The sequence below is a fragment of the Symphalangus syndactylus genome, chromosome 4, assembly GCF_028878055.3.
Source record: "Symphalangus syndactylus isolate Jambi chromosome 4, NHGRI_mSymSyn1-v2.1_pri, whole genome shotgun sequence".
NCBI classification, from domain to species: Eukaryota; Metazoa; Chordata; class Mammalia; order Primates; family Hylobatidae; genus Symphalangus; species Symphalangus syndactylus.
In genome coordinates, this window is record NC_072426.2 from 43,410,468 (window position 1) to 43,423,996 (window position 13,529).

The window sequence follows — 13,529 nt, forward strand, 5'->3', positions numbered from 1 at the left end:
CAAATAGAGATGTTAGTCTACCCTTTCTTGCTTTTAGGCTCACAGTCTTGTATGTGAAATTGTTAATTTAAAATGTAAAGGCTGAGGCCAGGCAGAGTGGCTCACGCCTTTAATCCCAGCACTTTGGGAGGCTGAGGTGGGTGGATTGCTTGACCTAGAAGTTCATGATCAGCCTGGGCCACATAGTGATATGCTGTCTCTGCAAAAACTAAAAAAAAATTAGCTGGGTGTGGTGGCGTGTGCTTGTGGTCCCAGCTACTTGGGGGGCTGAGGTGGGAGGATGGCTTGAGTCCGGGAGGTCAGTCCAGGAGGTCAAAGCAGGAGTGAGCAAGGATCCTGCCACTGCACGCCAGCCTAGGTAACCAAACGAGACGCTGTCTCAAAAATAAGTAAAATAAAACGTAAAAGCTGAGCGCAGTGACTTACACTTATAACCCCAGCGCTTTGGGAGGCCGAGGTGGGAAGATTGCTTTATGCCAGGAGTTCAAGACCAACATGAGCAACAAAGCAAGAACCCGTCTTTGCAAAAACAAGGAAAAGTTACTAAGCCTCAATAGTATTTCATTAAAAATAGTATTTATATGGAAACATAACACATATAGTGAAATTCCTTGTGCTTAGTTGTACCTCTATTTCAGTTAAGAGACTGATTTGACTGTTAATATTACCTATGACGTGTGAAAGCCATAACAGTGAAGTATGTACATAAAATAATATATTGATTAATTCCCCTCATCTAGACAGGGGTAAGCATGGTAAGCAGCCCTCGGAATTGTTGAAGAGTTCTCTGAAGAATTACTTATCTATTTTGTTTGCCTTGGGCCTTGCTTCCTGTCTTAGTTGTTTTTACTTTATGTGAATCCTGGGAGCCCAAGTTGTGATGCTTTTAGTGTTTACATCCAGAATGTAAAATCATATTTTTATGGAAAGCATTGTTCCTTTTTGAGTTTAATGAATTCAGTTAAAAGCAAGAGTGTGTTTCTAGATGGGACTATCCTCATAGAAGTAGAATGAGGCAGAGGTTAGGTAGTTCTGCTCTTTTGGAAGACGTAAGAGGGGATTGTAAGTGATTTATAAATATTAACGCCCTTAATCCTCATGAGATAGATACTGTTATTACCCTTATTTTATAGATGATTAAACAGAAACACAAGAGATCAAGTGACTTGCCCAAGGCAATAAATAATGGAATCTGGTTTTAATGTCCCTGTGCTGAAAGGGGGTAATATACTTTTGTTATTTCCTTGAGAAAAAAATATTAGAATAAATATTAAAATCTCTCATTTGATTTTTATTAGTGGTCAGTTTAGAATACTGCTACTGTAGAAATAAATACATTTTTCCTATTTGTTTTGCTTATGCAGGTTTTTAAAAGAGCCCTTTTACCAGACAAAATTGCCAAAAGGGGTCGGGCACGGTGGCTCACACCTGTAATCCCAGCACTTAGAGGGGCCGAGGCAGGCGGATCATGAGATCAAGAGATTGAGACCAGCCTGGCCAACATGGAGAAACCCCGTCTCTACTAAAATACAAAAATTAGCTGGGGGTGGTGGCACGTGTCTGTAATCCCAGCTACCCAGGAGGTTAAGGCAGGAGCATCGCTTGAACCTGGGAGGCAGAGGTTGCAGTGAGCCGAGATCGCACCACTACACTCCAGCCTGGCGAAAGAGCAAGACTCCATCTCCAAAAAAAAAAACTTAAAGTGCCTGTAGTTTCAGCACTTTGGGAGACTGAGGCAGGAGGATCACTGGAGGCTAGGAGTTCAAGACCAGCCTGGGCAACAGAGCAAGACCCCCATCTCTAAATAAATAAATAAATAAATAAGAATTAAAAAAAGAAAAAATACTTAAAGAATTATATATGTCTACAAGCAAATTGGTGGATTTTTTTCATATTTGCAGTTTAACTGCAACAACAGTAAAATTTTTCAAATGTGAACTTACAGGATGTCTTTTATTTGTTTGACTCAGATTTTATGGTTAAGAAAATTACTTGTTGAGCCAGGTGCAGTGGCTCACGCCTATAATCCTAGCACTTTGGGAGGCCAAGGCAGGTGGATTGCTTGAGCCCAGGAGTTTAAGACCAGTCTGGGCAACATAGCGAAACCCTGTCTCTACAAAAAAATATAAAAATTAGCCAGGACTGGTGGTGCACACCTGTGGTTCCAGCTACTCGGGAGGCTGAGGTAGGAGGATTGCTTGAGGTGGGAGGATCGGGAGATGGAGGTTACAGTAAGCCGAGATTGTGCCACTCCACTCCAGCCTGGGTGACAGAGACCCTGTCTCAATAAATAAAAATTTAAAAAACGGAAAATTACTTCTTGAGTAACATAAAAATGAACTAGGAAAAAATGAAATGTATTTGGCTTGTAGAAGTTGATTTCTCCAGGTCCTCCAGAAGGGGGCACTTGGTGTTTACAGTTTAAAACTTTAAAGAGCTTTTGTTTTTCTTAATTGTAGGTTGGGAGTCCTCCTCTTGATCCTACTGAGTGTTTTCTTCCTGAAGAAGAGAAACTTACTGAACAAGAGAGATCAAAAAGGTGAGTAGGTGTAGAAATCAGCCCTTGCAAATATTTCCACATATCATAGATTAGTGATTGTTCAAAAAGGCACTTATAAAGGTTATAGAATGTGGATTCTGACATGAGTAAAACCTCCATTTACCACTTGTTATGTGACCTTGTTCAAACCTGAGACTCAGTTTCCTTATCTGTCAAATAGATACAATAAACAAATCCAACTCAGAGGGTTGGTGGGAGGATCAAAATAAATATATATGAAATTTACTTATAAAACGTAAACCATGGTCCGGACACGGTGGCTTACACCTGTTATCCCAGCACTTTGGGAGGCTGAGGCAGGTGGATCACAAGGTCAGGAGTTCGAGACTGGCCTGACTATTTTGGTGAAACCCCGTCTCTACCAAAAATACAAAAATTAGCCAGGCACAGTGGCAGACGCCTGTAATCCCAGCCACTCGGGAGGCTGACCCAGGAGAATTGCTTGAACCCAGGAGGTGGAGGCAGTGAGCCAAGATCGCTCCACTGTACTCCAGCCTGGGCAACAGAGCGAGACTCCGTCTCAGAAAAAAAAAAAAAAAAAAGTAAACCATTACACAAATATTGGTTTATTTTTTCTTTACAGATTTGAAAAGGTTTATACTCATAACCTATATTACCTAGCTCAAGTCTACCAGCATCTGGAAATGTTTGAGAAGGCTGCTCACTATTGCCATAGTACACTAAAACGCCAGCTCGAGCACAACGCCTACCATCCTATAGAGTGGGCTATCAATGCTGCTACCTTGTCACAGTTTTACATCAATAAGGTAAGCTTCTTGAAGTAGTTATCTAACAGAGTACCAATAGTGAGTATAAAAGTAGAACCAGTAGTACCTTGAAAATACCATCTTTTAAAAACAGGTAGCTTGTATTTTATGATGTACAACTGAACCCGAAAATGCAGCCCAGTTTGCCCTTGTACTAAAATTTTGTAGCTTTTTGTTATATAAATTATTTTGAGTTTTAAAATACCGAGTTTTATCATTGTTTTACATGTTACCTAAGACCAATTCTTTTTTTAACATAGGCACGCTATCTCAACTCATTTTAGTGAGATATTACCTTAAATTGCAGATTTTACCTTGTAGATATAGCTTTATCTTTATGTAATGGTAATCTCATAACTCTGAGAATTTGACTGAGGAAGTTGACTGTTAAATGTGGGCTTTGATAAAAGCATGTGATGCATTTCAGTTATTTTTCAGAATTAACTCTGTAATAATTTTTTAATGTTGGAAATATGTCTGCTGAGTTCCAAAGTTCTAGGTCTTTATGCCATACTTCTTTTGGATTGTTACACAGGGACAATGTTTTTGAGCTTCTTAGTTATTTATCAGAATTTCTCATAAAAATTTAAAAAAGCATTGCTCACATCATGTTGGTGTACTCTTAATTGACCCATTTATTCCTTTAATCCCTGAGAGTTTTTAATGCTAAAATAATTTTACACCACCTTTTCTAACCAGATTTTCCTATTAATCCTTAATAAGACATCTCAGCAATATAAAGTACTTTTATTTATATTTCTGATTCGCAAGCTTCTGAAATTTTGGTAATTCTCTGCTTATCAGAGTTCCTTCTTTCATCTCTCTGGTAACCTGCTGCCTTGTCCTTGGGCCTTTATCCTTTTCGAGCATTTCGTTAGCGTTGGTTCTGTAAATGCGCCCGATGATTAAAGTATTGTCCCACAGAATTTCATTCAGAAAAGCTATTAGCAGGAGAGAAAGGGCTGTGGTGACTGCAGCATCGCTTCTAGGACTTTGGTCTAAGATCAAGTGTGTAAGTAACGCTACTGCATATATCAGAGCATTCAGTTAACTAATTCTCATGAATCCATTTCATTGTCCTCATCCAAAGTGTTATCCAGTGCCTCTGCTTGTGACATCTTTTTTATAGCTGTTGGAGGCCCCTTATTCATTCTGTTTAGCAACTTTAAAATTATATATTCACTGTGACTTTAATTTATACTTAAAACTCCGTGGATATTGGCAGTACTAAGATATCTAGATAATTAAAGTGTGATTAAAATTTAAAGTTGTTAAGCATTACTTTTGTGGAGCATGCAGTAATTTTCATGAGACCTCCCACACCCTGCACTTCTATTTTTTTACCAAAATCTTTTTTAAGTTTTTGTTAAAACCAACTAAGTCATATTGCAAAAAGAGGGATTTGAACCATGTTTTTAAAAATGCAATTGTCATTTATATCATTGTCATCTTCATCTGATTCCAGTGATGAGGTTTTGCTACTTGGTGAATCCCTACCTGGCAGCTGCTAAAGTCCCACATTTACCAGCCACCTAGAGGGCATAAGACACTCACTGTTCTAGCAGTGGTTGCTCAGAGGGAGCCAATCTGGACAAAGCTGAAATGACGATAATGGTTAAGGGATTGGATTATAGAGAGATAGTTAAAGTTTCATTATGTAAACTCTAACTTTCTTTTGGCTTTTAAGATTTAACACATTTTTATGTATAGATGTTGCTGGGCTAATACTACCCGTGTCCAGCTATTCTCAAGATGGCTTCTGAATTTGCCATAATGGAAAGATACATTTAATGCTGCAATTTTAAAGTTATAGCCAACCATTTAAAGCCTTTCGGGTATTACTAATATTTAGTAGACATTCTATTTAATGAGGGTGGCTTCCAACTAAAAGTTGGACTTTAACTTTGAACTTCTGCTGGGTGGTCCTTTGACTTACATGACAAATACAAAATGTTTCTATTAACAAGGAGGTCTTCTCTAATTGTTTGAGAAGTTTGCCATGCCGGAATTGAATTATGAAGTCTTCAGGAGTGTTGGTAAAGCAGTTCCATAAAGTTCATCTGTAGAAGTCTGTTGACTTTAAAACTTGGTGGGAAGCCTTATTGTATGTAAAGTTTAAAGATTTTAGAACACAGGAATATCTTCTTACCTGAATTTATCCTATTTGCCTTTGTATAGTAGGATGTAAAAGGGCTCTCTAAACCTAATAAAAATTAAATCCTCAGGCTGGGCAAGGTGGCTTACATCTATAACCCCAGCACTCTGGGAGGCCAAGGTGGAAGCATTGCTTGAGGCCAGGAGTTGGAGACCTGTCTAGGCAACATAGAGAAGCCCCAGAATTAGTTGGGCTTGGAGGCTAAAGGTGGGAGGATCCCTTAAGACCAGGAGGTTGAGGCTGCAGTGAACTATGATTGTGCCACTGCACTCCGGCCTTGGGTCAGAGTGAGACCCCTGTCTCGTAAAAAAAAAAAAAAAAAAAAAAAAAAATTCAGTCCTCTGACACAATGTAAATAGTCTAAGAATTTATTGTGCATGGGATTTTGGCTATTTAGACTGAACCTAAAGGACTTTTTGAGACAGTTTAAGTCTAGGATGACAGCCATTCTTGTATATCTGTTGATTATATAAGGAGAGCTAACTTTCAGTTGGCAGTTGTCTTTCAACCCGAGTGGATTATTATTAAGAGTTTGGGGGCATTAATATTTTAACCTTTGGGGTTACATTTTAACCAGATAATACGATAATATATCTTTTATACCTTCTGAATGATCTGCAGCTGTACAGGGCCTCCTTTGTAGTATTTTTATCTGATTTTATACCTTTTCCCATATTAAAAGAAATTATGCAAGTATCAGTTGCAAATTAATCTGTGTGATAGTCGCATTCACTGTTGTTTATTTCCCTAATAGCTATGCTTTATGGAGGCCAGGCACTGTTTATCAGCTGCTAATGTCATTTTTGGTCAAACTGGAAAGATCTCAGCCACAGAAGACAGTAAGTTTACCTTTGCATGTTTTACATAGCTTTTAAAAAAAGTTTGATTTTGAAATTATTTTAAACTTTTGTGAAGTTGCAAGAACAGAAGAGCTATCATATGCCCTTCTCCTAAATGCACCAATTTTTAGTATTTTCCTTGCTTGGAATCAAATTTTATTTTTCTCTCTGAACCATTGGAGAGAAGGTTACATACATTAGGCTCCTTTACCCTTTCATACTTCAGTGCATATTTCCTAAGAAGAATATTTTCTTACATAATCATAGATCATTTATCAAATTCAAGAAATGTAACATTGGCCAGGCATGGTGGCCCACGCCTGTAATGCTAGATTTTGGGAGGCCAAGATGAGAGGGGCCAGGAGTTCAAGACAAGCCTGATCAACATAGTGAAACCCCATCTGTATGTTTTTAAAGAAATTTAAAAAAAAAAGTAACTTTGATACAATTCTTTTATCTACACTGCATATTTCTATTTCATCAGTTGTTGCCATAATATTCTTTCTAGGCATTTGTTTGCCAGTACTGGATTATACAGTTCAAGATTGCATAATGCATTCAGTTGTCACATCTCTGTAGGCATTTTTCATCTGGAATTGTTCCTCAGCCGTTCTTTCCCTTTCATCACTTAACATTTTTGAAGAATATAAGCCAGTTATTTCATAGAATTACTGCCAACTGGGGTTTGTGTGATGTTTCCTTATGCCATGATTCAGATGATATATTTTTGGTTGGAATACTACATGCATAAGCGATGTAGCCAAATATCCATCTTTTTAAGTATAGTGTTTCCTTTAGTCTTAGAAAATCACAGTTAACATGTGTCTTTGAGTCATTTAACAGGTTTTGTAATAAGTTCATCATTTTCTTTAAAAATAGTTTATTTTTAAAAATAGTTTGATTCTATTACTCACTGTTGAACAGTTTCCAACCTTCTTACGATGTTTTAGATTTTGAAACATCATGTCTTCCTTACAAATGGACATTCTAATTGTGGATCTGAAAAATGCAGAGACTCTTAAGAGCTAAAGGAAAGTACATTATCAAAGTAAATAGTTGCTTTCTCCCCTAATATATTAACTACATTAATTATAGATTAGTTGAAGTCTAAGAGGCACTTGTCTCAAAAAATGAATAAAAACTAAATTGCTGAGATATTATTTAATAATTCACTTTATTTAAAGTAATATCGTGAGATTTATTTTGTTTTTACTCTTCAAAATAGCTGAAAAAATGACAGTGTCCAGTGTTTTCAAAATGTTCTTATTGAGCATTCTCATATATTGTTGGTTGGCATATTTGTTGAAAATAATTTGGCTGTATGTTGTGAATTATTTAAAATTGTGTAAACTCTTTTACTCAGTAAATTCCACTTCTAGGAACCTGCCCTAAGGAAGAAATCCAAAATCCAGACAGATTTTTGCACAAATGTATTCATGTTTCGAGTTTAAAAAAATGTGTGTGTGTGTATAAACTTTACAAACCTTTGTGTTGATGGCTGACTTTCAATAGATTGCAGCAAGAAAGCTGCTCTGCTATGTATGACACTCTGACCCAGAAGCAGGTCATCTGAATAGTTTAGCACCAGGTTCTCCACAACCATCTGTTGTGTGACATAGAGGTTTTTGTGATAGTAAAGAATTGAAAACAACAAATTCCAGGTTAGAATTAGAAGAATGGTTAAATAATAGAATATCTATTTAATTGTATATAATGGTGTACTTAAAAATGAAGCTAAGAGTTGATAATGATATGAGTAAAGTGTTTGTGGTATGAGAAAGAAATATGCAAAAATAATAGTGAGTGCTTCTGGGTAGTAGGATTTGGGGTGGATCTTTCTTCCCTTTTCCTCAAACCCCGTGCTTCAGTAAAGATCTGTTACTTTTATAGTCAGGAAAAGTGATATAAAAAAAATTACAGTACCCAATGAAAATTACAGTTGTGACCCTTAACTTAGACAAATCACATGTATATTTTAGCTCCTGAAGCTGAAGGAGAAGTGCCAGAGCTTTATCATCAAAGAAAGGGGGAAATAGCAAGGTGCTGGATCAAATACTGTTTGACTCTCATGCAGAATGCCCAACTCTCCATGCAGGTAATGCAGTCAGAAGTTGCCTTTTTCTTTCTTAAATGAGGAAATTGTAAGTAAAAACTCATAGTGGGGATTGTGCTCATTGGGGTCACATTGTATTTAATATGAAAGGTGTGTAGAATGTTTTCGTAACTATTTCTTTCTTGGTTTTAAGTCGTACTCTTTGAATTGCTTGAATCCGGGAGGCAGAGGCTGCGTGAGCCGAGATTGGACCACTGCACTCCAGCCTGGGCAACAGAGCGAGACTCCATCTCTAAATAAAGAAATAAATAAAATAAATCTTACTCATCATTCAAGGCCTATCTTAAATACTACCTCTTCCTTGAAGACTTTTCTTTGGTTAGAATATAAACTTCTTGAGAGCTGGGAACTATATCATATTCTGTTTTTTGTTTTTTTTTTTAAAGACAGGCTCTCGCTCTGTTGCCCAGGCTGGAGTGTGGTGGCATGATCATGGGTCACTGCAACCTTGGTCTCCCCGGCTCACTCAGTCCTCCCACCTCATACTTGGAGTACAGGCGTGTGCCACCATGTCCAGTTAATTTTTAAATTATTTTGTAGAGACTGGCTCTCACTATGTTGCCAAGGCTGGTCTTGAACTCCTGGGCTCAAGTGATCCTCCCACCTTGGCCTCCCAAAGTGCTGGGATTACAGGTGTGAGCCACTGTGCCTGGCCTAACTAATCTTTTATTTTTATTTTTATTTATTTATTTTTTTGAGACAGAGTTTTGCTCTGTCGCCCGTGCTGGAGTGCAGTGGTGTGATCACAGCTGCAACCTCTGCTTCCCGGGTTCAAAGGATTCTCCTGCCTCAGCCCCCCGAGTAGCTGGGATTACAGGTGCCTGCCACCATGTCTGGCTAAGTTTTGTCTTTAGTATAGATGGGGTTTCACCATGTTGGCCAAGCTGGTCTCGAACTCCTGACCTCCAGTGATCCACCCATCTCGGCCTCCCAAAGTGCTGGGATTACAGGTGTGAGCAACCACACCTGGCCAAGCCCTTACTAATCTTTATATACTTCTCAGTGTTATCTTACACACAGCATGGACTTGATAAACTCTAAAAGGGTAGACTTTTAAGAAATAGCTCATGTAATAGTTCAAAAATAGAAGCAGAACTGATGGCAGTGAAGAGCGTGGACTCGAAATACACTAGGCAGGTATGAATTCCAGCTCTGCCGCTTCGTAGCTATGTCTTTGTGGCAATTTACTTAATATATTTTTGCCTCTATTTCCTCACAAGTAAGTTGGAGATAATAGTACTTAATACTGTTGTTATGAGAGTTAAATCAGTATATATTAAGGCCTCAGAAAAGTGCCTGAGACATACTAAGTCCTTAATAAATGTTAACTAATATCATCATTATTAATTTATGCCCAATTCTAGTTTCTAACCACTAGGGAGGATAATAAAATTAATCATTTAGATGCAATATACTAAGTGTAGATACATAGGAAGCTCTCCTGGGGGAGTCATTGTGCTTTTGTTTTTTTATATGTGTGTATTAAGGTATGACAGGAAGTAGGGAGAAGAACTATGGGGCTTTATATCTAGAGAATTTGGAGCCAGGAAGAGCTGTCAAGTTTATTCTGGCCAGGTAAAGAAAGCTGGAAAAGGAGGGTTGCAGGGACTATTGGAGCAAAACAGTAGGCTAATTTAAGAAAGCATCCTAGAGAGAACATGTAAGTAAACAAGCAGCCCCAGAAGGAAGGAAGTATACAAGATTTAGAGACTTATGATCTACATTTGAAGTATTGTGTCAAGCAAAACACACTGTGATTTGACCCTTACCTTTCATTTTGTTGATGTTTCTAGTCTGGGAACTTAGAACTTCATCACTTGGTTAGTTTAAACTCACATATTTGCCATGCTACTAAATTACTCAGATTTTCCTTAAACCGGTTTTGTTTTTTGAGATGGGGTTTCTGTCACCCGGGCTGGAGTGCAGTGGCGTGATCTCCACTCACTGCATCCTCCACCTCCCTGGCTCAAGCAATCCTCCTACATCAGCCTGCCAAGCAACTGGGACAACAGGTGTGTGCCACTGTGCCCGGCTAATTCTTTGTATTTTTGTTAGAGACGATGTTTTACCATGTTGCCCAGGCTGGTCTTGAACTCTTGAGCTCAAGCGATCCACCCACGTCGGCCTCCCAAAGTGCTGGTATTACAGGTGTGAGCCACTGCGCTCACCCCTGACTTTCTTTTTTAACCTTAACTTCATCCTTTATCATCTGTATATTTATCTGAAAGACCTTCTTCAGTTCAAGCTTTAAGACATACACAAATTTATTCAATTAAGTATTTATTTATGCCAACCCTGTGCTAGTCATTGGCCAAGGATACTATGATGAACAAAAATGAACCTAGCCTTTGACTTCATGTAAAAGTACAATTTTGCTAAGTTCCACAAAGGAGAGACACATGATATGAGAAGGCACAATAGGAGGAAATAACAAGCAAGCTCCAGGGATGAGTAAGTAGGAGTTACCTAGACTGAAGAAAAGAAGGCGCACCATGTCAAGGAGCTGAAGCAGCATGTTTAGAAGTTCTGTGGCGTAAGGGAGGATGATATCAGAAGGGGTGGAGCAAAGGCTGTGAGGTTGGAGCTGAGGGAGAGGGAGTGTGATATAAGCTAAAGTTAGAGTTAGAAAGGGGCTGGAGCAATCAAGGCTTTGAAGCATTGTTGTCTTCATCTTCTGAGCATTTGGAAACCTTGAAGGGTTTGTGGAAAGATCACTGGTGAGACAGTGTCAAGTGAAAAGAAGAAAAGTCCTTGGGATCCATTATTTATTTTTATTGGCCAAGAAGAGCTTACCCTATTTCTTAACCACCTTAGTTATTCTTTCTTTTTTGATTTGCTCCCCGACCCCCAAGAGGTAGAGGAGATAAAACTTTAACTAGGAAGGTAGATTTAACTCTTTGTTCACTTTGATGTCTTTAAGAGACCTAGAGCATTTCTCTCTGATATATTTCACTAAATAACTAATAGCATAAACATGGTAGCATTAATCTTAATGGCATCCTTGTGAAACATTTTTATGATGTAGATTACAGTCTTTTTGTTTGTTTCTTGAGATGGAGTCTTGCACTGTCACCCAGGCTGGAGTGCAGTGGCGCAATCTCCACTCACTGCAACCTCCGCCTCCTGGGTTCAAGCAATTCTCCTGCCTCAGCCTCCCAAGTAGCTGGGATTACAGGTGCCTGCCACCACGCCTGGCTAATTTTTTGTGTTTTTAGTAGAGACAGGGTTTCACTATGTTGGCCAGGCTGGTCTTGAACTCCTGACCACGTGATCCGCCCGCCTGGGCCTCCCAAAGTGCTGGGAGTAATGTATCACATGTATATAATGTTTCACAATTCTCAAAGTACTTTTACATGTAGCATTTATCTTATTGGAAGGAGTAACTGTAAATGAATTTCAGTTCCTCAGAATAAATGATATGTAAGCAGCTTGTCTATTTAAATACTTTTTTTTTTTCACATTTCTTGAGTTTTTAGTATAATTGGAAGAAAGAAAACAGTTTTCAAAGGTGTTTAAGATTATGATACCCTTCTAAACCAGGCCGGAAAGTAAGAGACTTCTCTTTTCTAAAAAACTCTGAAGTTTGCTTTAATATTATTTAATAGCAGGAGGTGAGTGTCCTACTTAACCATAATTTATTTTTTTTCCTTCAGGACAACATAGGAGAGCTTGATCTTGATAAACAGTCTGAACTTAGAGCTTTAAGGAAAAAAGAACTAGATGAGGAGGAAAGCATTCGGAAAAAAGCTGTGCAGTTTGGAACCGGTGAACTATGTGATGCCATCTCTGCAGTAGAAGAGAGAGTGAGCTACTTGAGACCTTTAGATTTTGAAGAAGCCAGAGAACTTTTCTTATTGGGTCAGCACTATGTCTTTGAGGCAAAAGAGTTCTTTCAGATTGATGGTTATGTCACTGACCATATTGAAATTGTCCAAGACCACAGTGCTCTGTTTAAGGTGCTTGCATTCTTTGAAACTGACATGGAGAGACGGTGCAAGATGCATAAACGCAGAATAGCCATGCTAGAGCCCCTAACTGTAGACCTGAATCCACAGTATTATCTGTTGGTCAACAGACAGATCCAGTTTGAAATTGCACATGCTTACTATGATATGATGGATTTGAAGGTTGCCATTGCTGACAGGCTAAGGGATCCTGATTCACACATTGTAAAAAAAATAAATAATCTTAATAAGTCAGCATTGAAGTACTACCAGCTCTTCCTAGACTCCCTGAGAGACCCAAATAAAGTATTCCCTGAGCATATAGGGGAAGATGTTCTTCGCCCTGCCATGTTAGCTAAGTTTCGAGTTGCCCGTCTCTATGGCAAAATCATTACTGCAGATCCTAAGAAAGAGCTGGAAAATTTGGCAACATCATTGGAACATTACAAATTTATTGTTGATTACTGTGAAAAGCATCCTGAGGCTGCCCAGGAAATAGAAGTTGAGCTAGAACTTAGTAAAGAGATGGTTAGTCTTCTCCCAACAAAAATGGAGAGATTCAGAACCAAGATGGCCCTGACTTAATCCTTGTTTTTAAAGAAAGGAAATGTGCAATATTGAAGTGATCTTTTTCCCTAGTCAAACAGGCCCAATTCCATTGTGATATTTACCTTTATAGCCAGATGAGTGCAGTTTGAACTTGAGATACAGTCAACTGAGTGTTTGCTAGGATCCTAAGGAACATAAAGTTAATTAAAAACTTACACCTAATTATGTAAATTGCCTTGTTAAAGACATGTGATTTGTATTTTAGATGCTTGTTTCCTATTAAAATATAGACATTTCTACTCTCAGTTTCTAAATGTAGATTATTTGTTGGCTAGTACTTGATAGATTCCTTGTAAGAAAAAATGCTGGGTAATGTACCTGGTAGACAAGCCTGTTAATATATTAAGATTGAAAAAGTAACTTATATAGTTACTCCTTCTAAAATATTTGATTTCCTAAATTCCCCCCACCCAAATATTTCCCTTTTGAAAATACTGAAAACTAAGTTATGTTACTATAAAGTGTAAAATGGTTTGTCTTAATTATAGGAGAAAAAGGCCTTGTTGGAAATAAAATAAACTGACTTATTTCACTAATGAAAA

At 38.1% G+C, this 13,529-nt stretch overlaps 1 protein-coding gene across 1 annotated transcript in view; it reads left to right on the plus strand.

Annotated features, from left to right (window-relative positions):
- KIFBP (kinesin family binding protein) overlaps window positions 1–13,529 on the plus strand; it is a 28,951-nt gene extending 15,422 nt beyond the window's left edge. Inside the window, exons 3-7 of the mRNA XM_055274526.2 lie at window positions 2,460–2,539; window positions 3,144–3,327; window positions 6,237–6,321; window positions 8,301–8,416; window positions 12,088–13,529. Coding sequence (XP_055130501.1) covers window positions 2,460–2,539; window positions 3,144–3,327; window positions 6,237–6,321; window positions 8,301–8,416; window positions 12,088–12,963 — 1,341 coding nt within the window. The 3' untranslated portion in view covers window positions 12,964–13,529. The remainder of the gene's footprint in view (window positions 1–2,459; window positions 2,540–3,143; window positions 3,328–6,236; window positions 6,322–8,300; window positions 8,417–12,087) is intronic.